The sequence below is a fragment of the Chroicocephalus ridibundus genome, chromosome 9 (genome assembly GCF_963924245.1).
Source record: "Chroicocephalus ridibundus chromosome 9, bChrRid1.1, whole genome shotgun sequence".
NCBI classification, from domain to species: Eukaryota; Metazoa; Chordata; class Aves; order Charadriiformes; family Laridae; genus Chroicocephalus; species Chroicocephalus ridibundus.
The window spans coordinates 31,192,666-31,213,521 of NC_086292.1; the positions used below are offsets into that span (position 1 = coordinate 31,192,666).

The following is a 20,856-nucleotide window of genomic DNA, read 5'->3' on the forward strand; positions in this document are numbered from 1 at the left end:
CAATATCTGGCATGATCCTTCAAATACATCATTCCTTTGTCATATGCTGCATTTGCCACTTTCAGAAAGATAGTAAGCTTTTTTTATCTACCAAGAGAAGCTGCCAGTTTAAAAACATGATGGAATTTAAAAGAGCAGTAAATTCCAGAATGAAGACACGCCATAGTAAATTTCCTTTCATGGATGCCTGCAATTGCTTCGTGAGAACTGAGTAATTTCAGCTTGCCCACGATGTGTAGAAGAAATGTGTCAGAGCAGACTGAGGAATAGAAACCACGTGAAATATATGGGTTTTTTAGAGTTTTAAAACTCAACCCTTCTCATGAATTTTACATGAAACTGAATCAAAAAATCAGTCCACAACATTTAGCATATGTGCTAAGTTGCTCTCAATTTTTTTGTTCTGCTTGGTTTTTTCCACTGTTGGGTAAAGCATGTTTATGTTATATGTTATACAGGAAAGTAAATTAAATGCTCACCTACATGACCACATTCATGAAAATAAGTCAAGCTAATTTTTCAAGTAAATTAGTTACAGCACATTAGAATCCAGCACAGAAACACTCCAACAAAACTGAAATGGATTAATTTAAGTTTACCTTAATTCACTTTCCAAATAAAGTAATCTAACACAAATTGAGGCCACTTTAATTATAAATGAGAATTAAGCAAGGGTTTAAGATGATTTAAACTAATCCATGTTGGATGCATGTTTATAGTTAAATAGGAATTAGTTCTCCAAAATGCCTTTATTTAGATAAATACAAAGACAGACTATAACCAATATGACACATTTTTGACCAGTTGCTCTGGATGGCTTCCATATGTCATTTCACAAATGATACAGTACTGTAATCAATTCTTAATCAAAACAAAATAGAGCTGTAAGTTTAGGTACATTTCAAGGTTAACTGTATTTATCTTTTATCCCATTAAAATTAAGTATAAATTTAGTTCTAATTCTCTACTACATAGTAGGAAAGTGTACGTAACAGGTAACTTATAATAAAAAAATTTATAACTGTACTATCAGATAACTTTGTGCCTTCAACTGCTAAATACTGAATTTTAAGGATATAACTAACTCTCTACCGACTTTCATAAAACCTGGACACCAGATTTCAAAAAACTGTTTGGTAACTGTTAACTGATAACAAATTTAATTTTTTTTTTTTTTAACATATGTGTCAATTTCTAGCCAGTAATACACATAACATCCTAAAAGTCAAGATATGGCAGAAAAACAAATTCTTAAGTATGTGGGTCCCAAAAAACTTACCTATCCTGCTGCAAATGGTAACCAGCAATTCACCAACTGTTTTAGAATCATCCACCATGACAGTTTTCACTGAACCATCCAACATACGTATTTTCTGAGGTCTCTGTTTCTTTTTGTATTCCAATATATCCTAGGAAGTAAACAATACTGTTTCTAAATGCTCTTGGAAGCCTCCACAAGCCAACCCACTAACTTAGATGCCTAAATCAGGATGCCCTCACCACCCTGCAAAAGCTAGGCTTTTCCTTTGTTATAGTATAGGCAAACTTATTCACGTAACAAGCTTGCGAAGTGGCTACTTCTTAGTTCTGACAATATCATTTTTCAAGAACTTGTCCTAGCCAGCAAGATCAAAACCTAGACAGGGTAGGATAGACTAAAGTACCTTAGTGCTGCAAAAAACAGTTTAGCATTTAAAAAGCATAGAAATGGCTTCTGGTTGAAAGAAAGCTGGCCATAATGTGAACAAGTATGACCTCACCATCTTTAGTATAAAAGAAACCTACGCTATAATGCAACGTCACCTCAAATATAAAGCTTATTACAAAATTTATTTTTTCCTCTTTCTGCTGATCATTCTATGAAGACAGTATTGGCCACAGTAGCTCACACTCACGACGAGACTCAGGAACAAAACTAACTACAGAGGTCCAGCAAGGAAGAGAAGTGGGACAATTTCAGGAACAGACTCAAGACCCTCCTACCCCTCCAGATGCCAAACATTCTTCTTGCTACTTGGGAAACAAGTTTTCTAAAAACGTGTTGATGAATGAAGCAACAGACTTGCACCATACCCCATTTCTCAGCATATAGTAATCCAGTGTTCTTCCAGCCTCCAGCCATATACCTTTTCGAGGATCTTCATCTGACAAGAACAATCCATAGTCAGAGGCTGTGGAACAGAAGAGACAGAGACTTGTTAAAATAATATCAAATCTAATATAGCCAACATGTTTTTTTTCAAGGTTACTCAGCTTCAGGTTTAAGCTTCCATTACACTTCCCTTCCATTCTTAATGAACTTGAGAGAAATTTTTTTCTGTGCTTCAGAAAATATTTAGCTTAGCAGCAGATAGCAGGGTAGATCAGGCGTTATAGAAGACTTGAACAAAAGCTCCACTAAGCAAGAACATGCCACACGTACTGTGTAATTTGTATTATATTTGTAATTATTCCTCTTGAAGATGACCTTTTTTAAACGCTCATAGGTCCTGCTTTGGAATTGACTAACCAAAGACACAAGCAATTTGGGCTTAACCATAGTATACTATTTTAAGCAGTAGTTCTATTTAAAATAATATGGTTTGCTTTCAATCCTTCAGATATTGTATTTATGCTAAACTTTGGAATCTTTTTGGTAGATGCTTCAGGTTTAGGCATTTAAAAAAATATAAGGCTTCTAGAATTATATCCATAATAAAAATCTCAGGAAAAATTTGCACCTGTTGCAGGCTAAACACCTGCTGACTGATTCTTTCAGAATCACAAATAAATGATAAAACTCATTGTCACAGAAGAACAAACCCAGGCTTTGGCTTCAAAGACTAAACTCCAAGTACACAATATGAAGGACTATGACTGTCAACTTAAGTCCCAACCAAAGCATCTCTTCTTGATAAACATTTGCATGAAGAATTGATACAGAGTACACTTCAGTATCACAAACAGTGTAAACTACTGTTCATCAGCTACGCGTGCTCTAATTGCAGTTCTACAGTTTAAGCAAAGGGCTTTTTTCATACAGGCTGGCCAGCTGCGAGCACACAGCCTGTCACAACAGCTCAGCACAGAGACAGGCCCTTGTTTACCTTCAGCCATGTGTTCAGGCCCTCTGGGTAGAAAGTCAAGCAAAAATAGCTAAAATTTTTGGATAATGTTTCATCTTTAAATGTCATGCATAGTAACAATTTACATTTGAGAGCATTTACATTAAAAACATTGTTAGTCATGCAAGTATATAAAAGAACTTGCATTTAATTAATAGAAGTGTAACTGACTTACAGATACACAATTTCAAAGGAAGAATCTTTTCAAAACCAACCAAATAAGAAGAAAAACTTTTCCTTCTGTCCTTAACTAAAAATCCCACTGAGAAGTCAAGTGATCCGTACATGCAGAGATGTCTGACACAAATTCAGTACAGAATCAGTCATGTAAAATTTTAGAATTTTGTCTATAAATAGGTTGTGACATTTAGAAGCACACAAAGTGCCTTGCACAGGGCACAGAATTACCAAGGAAGTACAGACTACTCTGATACCCATTTCTGGGGGATACACCCTAGTCATGAAATATTAGTAGCTGTGCGACTTGCATGTTAACTTCATGGCTATCTTTGTGTCAGCATGCAAGCTTGTTGAAGTGAAATGTGCATGGTTTACAGCCATAATGCAGGACAATTACATTTTCTGTTGTGCAGGAACTAGTTTGATCAGTCTGTACTGCAACTCTGCGAGACTTCTGAGCTAACAGGCAACCACACACATTTTAATAGCCACAAAGGGGAAGGGATGTGTTAGTAACCTTATTTCTGTTCATCACCCAACTTCATAAAGTTGTTTGAAGTCCGTAATTGCACTGCAATCACATATCTAGGAAAAGTCCTACTGTATAATCTGAAGAGAGTTCCTAGCTTTTCTATGTGGTTCACGATGTTCAGGGATATTTATTACTCAACTTGGGTGAATTCAACATCTGTTCAAAATAACTGCCTTGAGAGATCACCATGGTAAAAATGCACATCTTGCATCTGAAAAATTCAATCTGTGTAACCAGACTTCCTAAGGACTCCTGCATAGGAGAAGCATTTCTAAGTAATGGTAATATTGTCCATTACTGGTAAGTTTTTCTAACAGTTCAGACAATATTTTTAAAACACCTCTAAAACTTGAGAGCTGCATGAAAAACTCAATAAGCAATCTGCTTTAAGAATTACATTCCGGTGGCATTATACACATTACAGTAAGAAAAGATTCTGAAGAATCTGAATTTGACAACTTTGACTACATTTAAACCAGAGCTTTTGTCCAAGTGAAGACATATTTCACAGTCTACATTAATCTAATTTGCTCAATAGGTACAGATACAGTTATATTTGACTAACATGTAGCAATGTTCTGAATATGGTATGCACAGCATGGTGATACTTTTACTTATTAACCAGTTTCAAACATTTCCCTTTGCACATTTTTGAGATGTACAGCCATTCTTTTGCAACTCATATTGTCCCTTCCTTTGCTGATGCATGAAATAAGTTGGCCCAGATTTTATTGAAAAGCATTACCACAAACATTACTTTAAAAAGATGGTACCACAAAAATTGCCCTCCAAGCAGGGAAAAAATCATCTTTCAGGCAAACAAGTAATTTATTTAAGTCAAAGTTCCACAAAAAAGTATCCTTTGTAGAAAAACCTCTGTCAGGACAAAAGGAAGAAAAATCTGTTTACACTTTTTGCTTTTCACTCCAGAGCCTTATGATTTAAATAAAGAAAAAACCAAACCTCCAACCTGAAAGATAAATGGAGGAACAGAACAGTGTAAAACCACCATAGGTCTATGTTTATCTTCAATTCAGCCAATGAACTGACTAAGGACAAATACAGGAACTCACCTTGCCCTGTTTGAGCCTCTGGCACTCGTTCACGAATAACTCTACAGGCATCATACACTGCAGTGGATGGTTCAAACTGCATTGTCTTCACTACATTGCATTGGCGGACACAGATCTTCAACGAAAGGGCTACCATGGCGTCAAGTCACTTGCAAGTTCCTACTAAAGTATCTGAAAAAGCAGTGATGGGATTATTGCTTAGAATTTTCCATTTAATGTTTTAATACACTCAACTTTCCATTAAAAAAAAAATAATTAGTTCAGTAGAATTATATGTATTCAAGTACAGTTCTATATAAAGTCTCATTAGCATCATCAAGCTAGAAACCACTCAAAACACGTATTTTACGTATTGTTCTTGGTATATTGGAAATTCATTTTCCAAAAACTTGTGTACACATACTTAAGTGTTGAGAGTTTGTCTGAGGTATATCAAAATGGTGCGTAAGAAAACAATATAGTTATTGGGTATATTCCCAACATATTTAGTACTGACAGAAAACGATTTTTCTCTCACCACACCTTTTTATTAGACCATTTACATTAGCTGGTAATTAACAGCTTAGAATAACTACTTAAATGAAGGCAGGATTTTCTTAGTACATAACTTCTGCTTTCTGAAGGTTCTAAAGTGTGCAATACTGTGTCGTGCTATTTTTCATTTCAGTTCTATTTCAGAAACTTCACTGGATTTGACAGCGTTTGTCTACAGAAACAGGAAGCTACAGATGCTTTTTGTTTTGTTTCATTTTGTAGGTAGTCTGGGTTTTGTCTCAAGTGTCTTCCCTTGCTGTCATAACACTCCAAACCACTCTTCCATCATTAGGCTTTCCACAGTGATCTCCAAGAACTCTTCATAACCGAAGTTCTTTTTGCATAAATATAGAATCTACTAGAATCCCCAAATCCTTTCTGCATAAATTCATGTAGGTGTATTTTAGGAGGATGCAAGATTCTACGGACTACCGCCACTGGTGACAATTTGAGCAGGACAAATTCTAATAGTTAAACAAAAAATAAAACCGCAATTGTGCATCTTTTTACAGCCTAGATACTTGGTACTGTTTGACAAAAATCACTTTGAGGAATAGGAAGGAAGCAGCATTTACATTTCATCAATGCACCGATGGACTGAGCTCAGTGATTGCATCCCTTCTCCAAAGCACAGACAGCAGACAAATCATTTCTCTACCGATAACATTCCAGAGTAGCTTTGGCTCTAAGATATCATCCTCCCCCATATTTTTGTGGCAGACCATCCATCTGCCTCTCAAAAGCAAAATCATCCTACTTCAGATTTTTTAGTTCTTCCAAGACCGCTCACTACCAGTATGAAATGCTAGATATGATAAGACTATCGGAGAAAGGAAAAGGGGTGAATAGGCAAAAAACATACAAGAAGCATTAATGTACACAGCTCAGTGCTTTCCTAATCTATCAGTATCTGATAACAAAACAATCTGTAGTTTGAACCAATCGTTCTAGGCAGAGGTCTGATAAACAAATGAAGATCTCTCCCTGCTACCAAGTACTACTTCCTAAAACCCACCCAAAAGGTCTTTATGTTTCAGAAGTATAAGCAGAAGCACAAAATAAATGCAAGACAAAAAATAAATCTCTGCAGTATTTTCATGGAGATTCACCATAACTGGGTTCAGTTTAGCACTCTATCATTTATACATAAGCAAACTTCAGAGCATTACAAGAACAAAAATATCCCAAGAAACCACACACTGGAACAGTTTTTCACCATCAACAATGGTCCCAGGAAGAATAATTATGTTCATGTGTGCTTATGCGAACTGTTAAAAAAAACATTGCACACTAAACAGCTGGAAAAGAGACAGATCAGCTTGGAAAACAGTCTGATCAAGTTTCTCAGAAGGCAACTGTTCTCACAGGTGACCTCTGAAACCTGGCTGTCAGCTTCCAGTGTGGTAAGGTGAGCCACAATCCCTGCTCCCGCCTTTGTCCGGTCAGTGTGTTGGAGCAGGGCCATTATATTGCAACCCTCTGAAATCTTTGTCTCTCTCTCCCCCCACTATTTTCTACTCCTCTTAAAGAAGAGGAAATGCTATAAAGCAACACCAGTGAGCAGGTACGGTCTAGAAAAAGCTTTCCTCTCCTCTTTGCTTTCCATTGAACCTGAAAGAAAGACTTGTAAGCCACACACATCACATCTTCAGACTTATCTGATTAACTTGCCTATTAAAAGGCAGAATGGATACTGACCTTTTCCTATCAACTTTCCCATGAACAAGCTGCAGTCTTAACTTTTGGTATGAATGACTTTGGTTAAAAGGAAACGGTCATTAAGAAAAAAAAAACCATAAGAACATTCAACAATCATCTTTAAAAAAAAAACCAACTTGAGTAGAGGCATTAAAAGAGGTCTCCTCTCTTCTGTTAACACATAAAGAAGTAATACAGATGACTGAATTTGTATTCTCTGACATTAAAGCCAAGTGAATATGAACTTTTTTTAACATAGAAAATAGGATCCACCTGAAAAACCTTTGTGTGTAATGAAATGATTGTCAACTTTCTGGAACGGAATACTAGACATGTGATTGGATAGTCATAAATTAGCACCTGACTTGAAAGTTTCATGCCATACAAATCCTATATTACCACCACTGACAGTAGTGGGTCTTGTGTAAGTTACGGTGATGTAATATTATGCTTCCTATGTATAGCTGAATCTTTTAATATTGCAGAAAATAACATTTTCTTTTAAGGCAAAGGGTCAGAAGGTTATGGCATGAAAATAAATACAGCTACTTGTAAACAGAAAAATCTACTTAATCGTTTAGTTAACCGTTTTATATATATATGTAACACTAAAAGATGGATTTTAAAAAAGGGCACTAACTCACATCAAGGAATACCCATACCCATTCCAGTGTCTAATCTGAATGGTCTCATCAGTCTAATCTGAATGAAGAAAAAGCAGCAAAGAAAACCCAAATGGTGAAGACTGACCATGAAAATTTAATTGTAAAAATAAAAGAGACATTAAAATATTCTGGTAAAATTATTGTGATTTTGCAGTTTTTACTGCTGCTTTTACTAGGTTAGCATACATTTAGCAAACCAAAGCATTCAGATAAACTTAATCTCACCTTTGAGATCCAGAACAGAGTCAGTCAGAACTTGAAAGCAGTTTAGCCAGTACAGCATTGTGTCACACTCTTGACAAGTTTAAAAACAAGCGGAGGTCCCATTTCTTAAGACTTAGACAAAAAAAGTTCTTTTAAAATGCATTAAATAGTTTGTTATCCTGTTAATATTTTCACTTCGTGATCATGCACCACAGAAACCATAAAAACATGTGTCAGAAGGAACCTCAAGAGGCAGCCTAGCCTAGCCCCTTGCACTGTGAGATGATGCATCCCTATGCTGTCCCTGCCAGATGCTCATCTAATCCGTTCTGACAAAGCTCTTTGAAATGGAGTCCACAACATCCACAGGGAAGCTGCTCCATTTTTATTTTTCTTTTTACTACTACTGCGTTTTGGGTGGTTCCTCCCTTCCCACCCATGTTTTCAACCTAAGTCTTCCACTCTGCAAAAGAACCTTTTTTCCCCGCCCTACATAAACGAACATGGCAAATTGATTCCTGCCATATTTAACACAATTTTACAAGTCGGGAACCTGTTACTGTGTCCTCTCAATACTCAATTCAGGGTGAAATTCAGCTCCTTAAAGATGGAAGGACCTAAATACATCAGTGGTCTAGTCTCCTTCAACCCAGTGCTCTTGGTTTCAGAGACACCAAAGAATGCTTTTTTCAAAAATGGCTTACGGTAAGAGCCCATGAGTTATCAGCTTCCTCCAACACTGTGTTCTCAAACTTTACAGAAAGGTTTTCATCTGCCTCCTCCAAATTACCCTCAGGCTCTAAACCTCCCTACTTGGCTTTCAGTAATAACCAGGACAGGCAGTTTCCATCTCCCGGGTAACAGCCAAAATAGGACAGCTGTTTTTTCTCAATAGAACTAAGAACTTTGTCAAGAAAAAGGGCTGAGATCACAGAGAAAAATAAGGGAAAAATACCTTCTGTGTTTTCTTTATCTTCTATACATTGATTCACACCACATTTAAATATTTCTCTGTGCAGATAATGGACTCTCTCTTCTCCCCAATATCACTCAGCCTCTGGAATGGCTGACCAGAAGTCAAAGTGTTTCTGGAAATTGAGAGGATTTTGGAAGGAATGGTTTGCCTGGTACTAAGTTTAATGCTCTGTGAGTAACAAAGTAGGTAATTTCTAAATCAGACTGTGATTCATCTGTACGTGCAAAGGCTGGAGACTGAAGTAATGAATTATGGATCTAACAGCTTTGGGAGAGGAAGCAGCAGCTCCAAGCTCTTAAAAAAAACCACAGATCATCAGTGAGAGAACCCAGTGCCTGCAGGTACGTATCTGGAGTGTGTAGGTCAAGGTCTCAAGTTGAATCATCACAGTGCCCAGGTTCTGGGAAATCCCAGCAAAACAAGATTATAACCAGGGGTTGAATCAAAATGAGCAGGCCTCTGCATGCCCACAGAGATACCTTGCAAACAAGCAAAAATATTTCAAACACATAATCCCCAAGATATTATCAAGTACTGAAAAGTAAGACATAAGAATGAGGCGATATTAAGGTTCTTTAGAGTAAAGTAACTTCAAGTTGGAGAAATGCCTTACATTCCACAGTGGCAGTTCAGCAATGTTGTAACCACGGCAGCAACCAGCTCCCCTTCAGCTCCAGAAGTTAACAGTCCCTCTCACAGCTGCCAACGTTTCTGTTTGCATAATCACTTTCTCAACCAATTCTGACAGTTTGGTATTTTTTTTCGTGTTGGCCATTGCATTTTTGAAGAATATTTCCCTTACTTTGTGACAGAACTGGGTTATGGAATGATTATACACATGATTTGCGAGAACATCCAAGGCAGTAGTACTCTCCAGCAGAGGAGCAGGAACAACGTGTGGTAAGGAATGGTCACTGTCCCAGCTGGGTCACTATAGCCTCTGGTCACTGTACCTCAGGAGGACAGATCTTGCAACAGGCACCTGTACTTCAGTTCTCAGTTCAAGTTACTGCATCCTTCCCAAAAGCTCCCTGCGTAGATGCAGTTTCACAACAGCTAGAGCCAGGATGCTATTACTGTTAAATTACAACAGGTGTGGGCTTAGAAGAGGACACATACTCAATGAACAGTTACATTATTTTTCTCTAACAAAAGACTGTGTCTCTGAATATTGACGAGGACAGAAGTTTGCATCACATAATTCCAACAGGAATCAACTATCATCAAACTAAAAGCATACAATAAAACAGGGGAAGAATGGCTTACCATATGCATGGAAGAATGAGATTTAGAGGGGAGACCAGTTAGTGAACACAAACCCATGTGGCTTGATTTGTACCATTCCTACCCTAATGTCTGTGGTGTCTGACAACTGATGGGGTCATGACATTATCTGTATATTTTTAACTACACTGCTAAGCAAACAAAGAACGCAAAATCTCAGCTTAATATTATCTCTGCTTAATGCTATGAGCATACGAACACTTTTTTGCCTTCCATTTCACACCCTTGCCAATAGAGTGTTTGAAGTAAAACACAATCCAAAAATATCTGCATTTCTAAACTAAGCAAATGTGGAACAGCTAACACTGACACTGTCAAATATGGACTACGCCTACCCAGTTAAAGGAAAGTTGCCACTGCCAGTGCTATGGTTAAAAGCAAAGCTCTGCTATGATTTAGTAGAGATCTGTTTCCCTGGAGATGTTTCTTAACCAGTTCATTCAGGCTTGAGCAAACACAAATCTAGGTCATGAGACTGTCAAAGTCTAAAAACCCACATGTGTACATGCTAGTATAGGTAAAGCTACATATTTTTATACTAGATTAACTTTGTAAGAAAATCCAGTGGGACAAAAGTTGTCTATTCTTTTCAGTACTCCCACCATCTACCTGCTAGCACAGGGCACCAGGAAAACAGGACACATTAAGTTTTCTGTTGTTCATGACAGCTGAACATCTAATTCTGTTGCAACATACCAAACACTTGTTTAGTGGACCGGTACCCGGTAAGACCTCACTAAGCAACAGACACTCAAAAATACAAACCCAGTTGTACCAATAGCTACATTTGATGTTTCCAAGATTATGAATGCAAATAGAAGTGCCATCCTTCAAAAATCAAGGATGATGGGACCACAAGGCACGCAATCGGGCAGATGATTGCACAGGCACGGAGGAAAACAACACCCATTTTACTACAAACTTGCAAGGGCACTTAAACTAGCTGGTCTTTGCTGCTGTTGGCATCTTATGTGCTTATCATACGAAAGATCACACTGCTTCTTTCCAAGGAAGATCCCCCACTCTTTAGCGCTCCATTGCTGTCAATTTGTAACTCATTTATACCACGACACTCTCAAAGGTGCTGAAGAGGTTCTATTAACATGTTTTCCTAGAACACGAGGCTGATTCTCCACCAGAACACTGTACAGGAGCTGAATGATCACCTGTGGGTTGTACACCTGAAACATATCTCTGTATGTCATAGTAAGGCCTTCATCATCAACTCCTCGATGGACAAGACACTGAAGATGTCATCACTGGTCAGCCGCTTTGCCATTTCACTGAGAATAATGTAATGAGGTACTCCAGGGACAACTATCACTGATGTGCAAATATCAGACTTGTAAACACTGGACTGGAAGTTGTGTCTTGTCAGTAACTTTAGAAGAGAGCAGTATGCGCTCTTCTGGTGACCAGAGAGGAAAAAATAATAAAAATACGTAGATCTCAACTTCCCTCTAACTAGCTCAAAAATGAAGGCAAGAGCAGTAAACCAATAGAGTAAAAGGTGATGTTCTAAACAGGCTACGAGTACAAAGATACCAGATTAGGGGAGTCCAAAAGTAGTCTGATAACCTCGGGCACCACATGCTATCTGCGGGATTAGTCAGAACTTCTGAAGCTTGAACAAGCAAGCACAAAAAGTATAATCCTTCCTTCCATCAGTTATAATACAAGGAACTTAACACTCTACAGCACAGAACATTGTTTATTCTGTGGACAATTAAAATGCAAGATCTCTTATATGCCCCCCTGCCCTAAGAAAACCCCTACTCAACCACAACGCCTGTACACGTACACCACACATCCTGATAAGCAAGTTTACAGTTAAAATTTTCAAGAACCTCAGGAAAAATTCACAGCATTTATCTGTACTGTGCAATGCTACAGACAAAAAAATCAAACCACTTGAAAGACAGTAAAATTAACTAGGGCAAGCTTTGTAAGGCTACTGTGAAAGTAGGCTTTAATCATTAGTAAGCATTAATCACAGCATTTGCAGTTCGCACATAGTTGTACAGGAACAGCATCTATTTTGCTAAGGACCCAGGAAGGATGTACCCTCAAACAGAATTATGTAAGAGACAAAAATATTTGAGTCTAATTAAGAGCTGTTTATAGGACAGTCAGCTTATTAGCAATTCAACTACAGTTTGCTTTTTAAGTCAAAAGGCATATTTGCAAACTAACTTGCTTGCATGTATCTTCAAAAGGAAGTATGAATTACAAGGGACTACAAGATGAATGTCACTGTTCCAAACATAGCTGAAACAGCTTTTAGATAACAGAAGCAAAGAGCTTGACTGGAACTGGTTGTAACATAGAAGTCATTAGCCTCAGGAGTAGAAGCATCCAATATCGCAGTCAATGACTCAACTCTTTGAAGAGGCTTTCCAGGCTTTTCTTATTTTGCAAGAACACCGCAGGAGAAAGCTGAAAACAGGGAACATGAGTTTCTGTAGAAATCGGAAGTGAATCAGCATCCTTTTGCTAGCTTCTCCTACAAATGAAGTGATTCTGTTGTAGAGATGAGCCCGTTTAAGAGAGTCCTTGGGAGGACGGTGAGAAAGGTGTTCACAGATCCTAGGAGTCTAAATAAAACAGTATCCGAGATACAGAAGACATTTTTATTTGGTGGAAGTTCATTTGGTGTTTTATTTTGGGTTTTGTGGTTTGGGTTTTTGGGTTGTTTTTGTGGTTTGGAGGATTTTTTTCCCCTAAGGGGTGTGTTGTTGGGAGGCTTTCTGCTCCCCCCCGCTCCCCTCCCCCCCCCCTTTTTTTTTTTTAAACTGAAGAGAAGTACTTGTAAAGTTAATCTAGGTCCACCACAAGAGCTGCAACATGCTTCCGGTAGGATATATACTTTTTGTCTAGGTTTACAACCTTTGAGCACACTCCAATGCTTTTTTTCACTGAATTAATTCAAAGACGCCACTCAAAGTTCTGAACTATGCTTGCCATTCTTGGCAACGGCCCTGAAGTAGGATGCAATAAACCACTCAGAGTTGTTAATATAGTCATTAAATAACACAGCTAGGATACGACCTCTTGGGTTCACCTACTGTGGTCTCGATATTACTCTGCATTTCCCTTTTTTTTTGTTGTTTTGTTTTTAGGTGACCTGTAGGCGAAGTTTAGAAAACATTATGAGTTTCGCACAGTATCGTGACTAACGTCTAGTATTATTGTTGTTTTTCCAACAACTATCAAACATTTAAACTTGTGCATGCAGAACTCTGCTGCCATCATGGACATCTCTCCTTGAAACAGAATGAAGCACAGAGAACAAAGGAAACATGAGTAAAATTACCCAGCTGAAACTAAGCACAAATTAGGGTAAGACAAAAAAAAGCCCAAAGGTTCAAGTGCAAAAGAGTCAACACCAAGCTAACAACCAAGCTGGCATTAGTATTTTAACAGAATTTGTTGCAAGCAAAATAATTCCCTGCTGTATTCCTAATATGAACCACAGAACATATGGTTATGGGCCTGGAGTCAAAATGGAAAAAACACACTAAGCGCTTCCCACAGATACTTTTCAGACTCAGAGATACATTTTTGGTGTCGCTTACGCAGTGTGTTACCAGTGTTGAAATTTCACATTAATTTCTCCCTGCAAAAACAATTGGGCAAGAACAATGATCCCACCCGCTCACCCCAATGCAACCTTTTTCTCCACAAAACAGTACTGAAGAGGCCTCAGACAGAAGTGATAGCATGGAGGTTTTTAGAAAAAAGGTGCATGACAATTCACTGGAAAGGACTGGCCTTTCCAGTGAAAGGCCTTTTCTCCCTACTAACTGGTGATAGGACAAGAGGAAAACAGCCTCAAGTTGCGCCAAGGGAGGTTTAGACTGGATATTAGGAAAAATTTTTTACACTGAAAGGGTTATTAAGTATTGGAACAGGCTGCCCAGGGAAGTGGTTGAGTCACCATCCCCAGAGGTTTTTAAAAGATGGGTAGACAGCATGCTTAGAGATATGGTTTAGTCATGGTTTTTGTCAGAGTTAGGTTGACGTTTGGACTAGATGATCTGAAAGGTCACTTACAACCTAGGCAATTCTATGATTCTAAAAACAATACAAAAATACATCAAGTGAACAGTGTAAACTATTATATGCAATTCCTCTCTGCATCTTTCAGTACTGCTTCTTGGAAGTTCTATGAAGAGGCAGGTTGTCCAGGATCAAATGGTGAAGCAAGTCCACCAGAAAAATTCACTAATGGCATTTCTTCAACAATTGCTTTACATAGCTACACCCATTGGATCTACGCAACAGGTTGCTGAGCTGATTCTTGAAACAAAGTGTGGGATGGTAGAAGCAAAGACACTTGACACTTTGCTTAAGATCAGTTAGAATACCTGTGAATGTGAAGTGTTTTTCAAAACTTGAACTATTACTCTCTTACTCCCACACAGCAATCAGACTAAATCAGGTTTCAAAAAAAACCAAATACACAAAGGTAGTAAGAATAAAACAAAACAATCCGTATGAAGTCAAACGGCTTAACAGTGTTGGGTTTTTTTCTATTAGCATTATGTTGTTCACTACAGTGAATACTTTAGCACACTTTTCTTTCCTCCTAATAACATTTATTGGAGAATTCAAAACAAGGCCAATCACTATTTCAATCTAAATTATAATTAATTCATTTATGTTTCTACCTCTTAAATACTCCGGTCTCGATCCCATCTACTGCATTATTATCCAGACAAATTTTGCTCACAAGCAATCACAAACTGGAATCAATATGAGATTAACACAATTTCTGTATAAATCATCATTCTTTATCAATTTTCGTGTCATGGAGATAAGCACATTTACAGAAAAATAGTAAAAAACAACAAAAAATTTGCATGTCAGCAAAGACAGCAATGCTAATCCAACACACACCCCTCACTAGAAAGGTGGTCACACAGAACTGTGATAATTTCATCATATCCTGGCAAATGGTGAGGAAGTATATGCAACAGTTTACACAGCCTAAAACTCAAATGATGCATTCATAAAACGTGTCAAATCGAAAAACAGCAGATCATGCAGTCTACTTCCAACACCTTTAAATAGCTACTAAAAAAAAGCTTTTCCTGCTCTTCCAGCCTCCATCACTTACTTGATATTTACTATGAATGCAGTTACTAATCATAGTTTACAATCATACTAATCATAGTTTACAATACCTAGAATACCAATCAATTTTGCATATGCTATTGCAGCAAGCCTGAATGAGATCAGTGCATGCTCCTTGCATTTACTGATGCTCACAACTGAACAGAGGAGGGAGAAGGGAAGGAAAAACAGGGTATCTCAATACGTAACTATTTCATGCTCTCTCAAAGGGTGAACGCTAGTTGTAATGACTTTTTTTAAACACCAAGTTTCTGGTAGAGACATTGGGCTTCTCTGTGCTTTTGGATTACCAACTTTTTATTTTTCATTTTTTCTTAGTAAGAACACTTTTTCAACAGAAGAAAGAAACAGGGAATGGCTAGTTAAAAGACCTTTGAGTAAAACACATAGAGGGGTAAAGAGAAAAAAAAAAAAAGAGTAGCCAAGGAAGGAAACAAGATCTATAGCAATAGACTGTAGAAGGCTCAGTAACTATTAGAATCAGCAACACTAATGAAAACAGAAAAGCCGAGCAAGGACAGTGCACTTGCACCTGTCAAATCAACATCTCTGACACAGCGCCAAAACAGGAGAACACAGAGACTGAGACCCACGAGAAAGCTAATGTACATTAGACTGAATGTTTCAAGCAAGCACCACAGCACTCATTTCACTCCAGCTTTAAGAGCACTCCATACCCCCAAGGTAAAAAGCGCACAAGTACTGGATAAGGGAGGAAATTACAGGTTGGTGTAATCCTTATGAAAATTTTTGAATGTGTTTAAGCTTCAGAAAAATCTAAATCTCTGAAGAGACCAGGACTGAACGCCAAAGCAGCTGCTACTCCTACAATGGAGACAGAAAGGAAGAGATCATAAAACACTGCTGCGCTTTTATCAGGGTGTAACAGTGTGCGCAAACATTACATGTCAATTAGATTATAGTTAGCCTAGCACACTGCCAACTGTATGCTAATCTAAGGTCAAACCTCCTCCTACATCAAATGTGCACAGAGACAGACTCTGGCAGTGATCTTACTGAAAAGTTCAAAGTCAACTTGGCAGACTTCTAATTGTTGAGCCTGAATTCAGATATTCCATTATTTTTCTTAGCAAGGCCTATTTCAAGATGTACCTAAAACAATAGATGATTCTTGTGTCTTGTAACTATCAGCTCTCATAAGTATTTTAAAATGCATTACTCACACAGAGCAGGAATATACTAGTATGTGCTATATATGGAAGAACACACCCATTCTACACCTACATATACGTATATATGAACGGATGCATATGAATACACATACTTGCGCATACACAACTGCAAAGACAGGATGTTAGATAGGCTAGTATTTGTGACATAGGTATAAATTCATAACAACAACAACAACAAAAATGCATTGAACTCCAGCTACCACCGTCATTTAAAATGCAGCGATTATTAAAAGGACTTCCGAGTGCATTCTCCACAGAAACCATCCCTCCAGAAAACTCAGTTTAAGTCAGAATAAAATGACCTACCAGGATCTCCTCCACTTCATCTGATGGTCAACAGCATCAATGGAGAATGCAGTTTAGTGGGGAAATTCATAGATGAAACAGGACCACAAAGGAATCAACATCATCTTGGACCATTACACGTCACTCCTATTTCATTACAGTATTCTGCACTACATACAGCCTCCTAAAAGATTTAAGCCACCACCCTTTGCAATGTACACAAAAAGACCAGAGGGCAATAAAAAAGTTACTGCATAAAAAGGAGAGGAGCTTGTTTTCCAAGTGCAGGTGGGAAAAAATAATCTGTCATTGTCACTGCTTTATCTGATTATAGTCAGCAGCAAATGGGAAATCAATCTGAGATCCAATTTACAACTACAAATATCGTTTCCTACCTAAAGACAGCTAGGGCTTCCCCTTGTTTCAGTTGGGATCAACCTTTCACAGTTATCATTATGGCTACCTAGGAGATACTCACCAAGTAGCCCCCTCCAAGACAAAAGATTTTTTTACTCAATGGGAATCAGAGGAACGTCTTAAATGCAGATAGTCAGAAGTGTTTGAAGTGGTCCTGCAATTCAAGCAACTGAGCTACAAATCGGGGACAGACAATGACTTATTCTCCCTGTAGGGTTTCTACCTGCAAACAGATTTTCCATTAAAAAAGGTCTTAAGCTAAGGAAGGGTACAATAAGTAGGGCAACAAGATTTCCCAGTTGGAAATTTCACAGATTCACCAGTGATTCTAAATATACAGCCTGAAAATACCTCCTTCTCAGACTACATCCTTAAAGGAAAAAAATCACAACAAAATTACTTTATGGCAACTTATTTAGAAGACCTAAAAGCAATAGCTGAACATCTCTTTTTCACTCCAATAAGTTATAATTCATGTTTCTCATTTCCCAGCTCCAGTGGAGAGTTCTGTGTTAATTTCTGCAGGCAACATCACACAGCCAAATTGATTTAGTTTACATTTTTATACACTGTCTAGGGTGTTCCCAGCTCTTACTAAAGTTTTCTTTCTTTGCTAAAACTTTCTTTTTTGCTGCTGACTTCCACAGTGAGTTTCAGTCAATTTTGAAAATAAATCCATGAAAGGTAAGACAGAAAATAAGACAACACTTGGATAAATAACAACACAAGAGACAGCTGTGCAGGGACATGCATTCTTTCCATCGCTGTGTAAAACCTCTCCAGCTCCAAGTAGCTACAGAATCATGGAATTCTGTTTGTCATGAAACACAGACCCAGCTTGCCACCCAGCAAACAGGCCTTGTCTGGAACCAGCACTTCTCTTCTGAGGGACAGAAGACTGTTCACAAGGTCCTGATGTCGTGCATTAGATTTTCTGGGTTTTTTCCTTTTATGTATTTAAACAGGTTTTGAAAACAATTCCTGGCTTAAAGGAACAACAAGTCCAACAGAATCCCTAAATCTAAGCTGCTATTAATGTTGTAAAAATTCAACAGAGTTATAAACCTGTATTTAAAACTAGAGTATGTTATAACATCATCCCCCTAACTTCATACTATAAAAACACAAGGAGGGGTGTATTTCTAAACAGAAATCCATACCCATCCTTATCTGTCATCAAGGTTTTCTTCTGCACAGAGCGCAACGCATTGGATTTTTTCAAGCACGCTATTTTTGTAGGAAATAACAAAGCACAATATATATGGGCAAGAGATTATACCAATATTTAATAAAGATCCGTTAACTGTTTTGGTATCTATTATGACCTGAAAAGGAACAAATAAACTACAACTGTAAAAACATGTAGCATGTTCACAATCAAGCTATTATAGAACTCGGCTTTATTTTTAAAAATATTTGTGTTAGTAAAAAGGTATTAAAGTGACTGACATGGTAAATAACATGTTTAATGATATACCAAGTCTCAATTTTAGAAGTATTACTTGGCTTTGATACACTATTTATATTTTTAGGTGTGTGCATACTAATACACTAATGTTACATAAATACAGCATATTTGTACGTGCATGTATGATACAAGCACATGCACACATACATCCCTGAAAATCATCATGGCTTTTAAGCAATGCATATCATTGAGAAAGTTTCCAATTGAAAAGGGACTGGAGAGAATACACAATTCTCCCTAGTACGTTGTCCAGTGCAATGAGCGCACTCAAGGTCAAAGCCCTCCTCCTACTTTTCCTCCCTCCACTATCATCACTAACTGAGCAGCTGACTACTTTAGCTGTAAATTTAAGACCTCGATAACATGCATCAAGCATTTAAAAATATAACCTCCTTATAGTTACTGCAGGCTCAGCATTGTTAATCAACTCCAGTTGCAAGGGAATGCTCATTGGATTGCTCATATTGAATTATATATTTACAGTCTGATTAATAATGCAAAACTTCAAAAATCTGAAGTAATCCTATCCATGGACTAGCAGCAGAAGGATATAGAGAAAATATTCAATGGAAAATTTTGAAATAAAACTTCAGTATAATTGCTGATACTAATGGCATAAACCCACTGGTTTTTTGGAGGGACAGGGAGGCTACTACCACAGTTAATAAAAGAAATGGCACAAATCACTGATTTTTACATCATGTTTTTCTAAATATAATTAGAATTAAGCATTGTGCTAAATCTTATATTACATACCTGAATGATGTACAGCATTGACCCAGCATAACACTATTTAAACACCCTAGAATTCTTATGCATAAGCATAAGATTAATTGACCTACTTTTTCAAGACTTCCACTTACCTTTCAATCTTACAGAAATATTCCATTATAGGGAAAAGTCATAGAATGTGTTGGGTTGGAAGGGACCTTTAAAGGTCATCTCATCCAAGCCCCCTGCAGTAAGCAGGGACAAGTCCTTTTATGCTGTTGTATTTTATTTGCTTGTGCAACTCTGATCCTTTGGCCCTAAGATGCACCTTACTGTAACAACTAGGTAAGACAGCAGGGAAATGTTTTCTTGTGTAACACTTTTCTTGAACCTAACTCCACACCACTATTTCCCAGCCCACTCCGTATTTTTCATTAAAACATCAAATAAATTTCCTCACAGTTCAAAGTTCTGTTTACATCTTATCCCCTTGGTATAAAACATGTACTTCATTCAAAATGGTGAAAAAAGCGCACCAAAATACTGAAATTAAATGTTGAAAAACTACCAAGCAAGCCTGATATTAAAAACAGGAATCTATCCAGCTTTGACAGGAATCTCAGTTTTACTGGCATTTCCTACTTGCTTATTATGTGCTGTGTTACAACTATTCCTCATCTGAGTGCCCGTTTCTTGTGGGAAGCGTGCTACAGCAGTTGCTTTAAGTGAAATTTCAATCCTTAAGTAACACTATTAAAATCTGAAAGTAACATCCTGTTTAGGGTTTAGGACACCGGTCAGGGAAAGAGACTTGGATGCTGCCATTGATTTGCTTAGATCATCTTCCCGCTGAAAGTGTCTGCTTCCCCACTCATTTGTTATCAGAACCAGCACAGGCCTTCAACAATGTCTTCTTCCACTAGGCAATTACCCAACGCTTTTCTTGAAGTACGTGAAACTAAGTTTAAATTACTTATGAGCTTCTCACATTCAAGACGACGGTTATCTTTTCTTGAGTCTTAATAATCTTAACACTGGACACATAGAAAATTGAATGGGAAATCTCAAAGGAAAGTTAGTCATGCACTTCTGTTTTATTGAAATAACAAGATTAAATACGATTTTTCATTCAGCCTGAAGAGAGATAGAAAGCTTTTCACCTGATTATTTATTCCCCCGATATAATGACATTAATAAGAAGTTATAATTTCTTGTTTGGATCACATATGAAAAAGATGACTAGAAAAAAATAATTTTAACAATAAACTAATTTACTGTATTCTTACTTGAGCAAGTTCTTCCAGTGCTGATAGGGCAATTCAGATAGCAGTCATTCAGTAGCCTTTTGACCATTTTCATCTTTTGTCCATGTGTTCCCAGAACTAAAATTGTACAC

The 20,856-nt window shown here is 37.5% G+C and overlaps 1 protein-coding gene across 2 annotated transcripts in view; it reads right to left on the minus strand.

The window, feature by feature from the left end:
* The window catches only part of TLN2 (talin 2), a 186,820-nt gene that overhangs the window by 108,810 nt on the left and 57,154 nt on the right, over positions 1-20,856 (minus strand). For both annotated transcript variants that reach the window (XM_063345539.1, XM_063345538.1), the window contains 3 exons: positions 4,890-5,060; positions 2,074-2,171; positions 1,280-1,409 (listed from right to left, as the gene is read on the minus strand). In XM_063345539.1, the coding sequence (XP_063201609.1) occupies positions 1,280-1,409; positions 2,074-2,171; positions 4,890-5,025 (364 nt within the window). In that variant the 5' untranslated portion in view covers positions 5,026-5,060. The remainder of the gene's footprint in view (positions 1-1,279; positions 1,410-2,073; positions 2,172-4,889; positions 5,061-20,856) is intronic.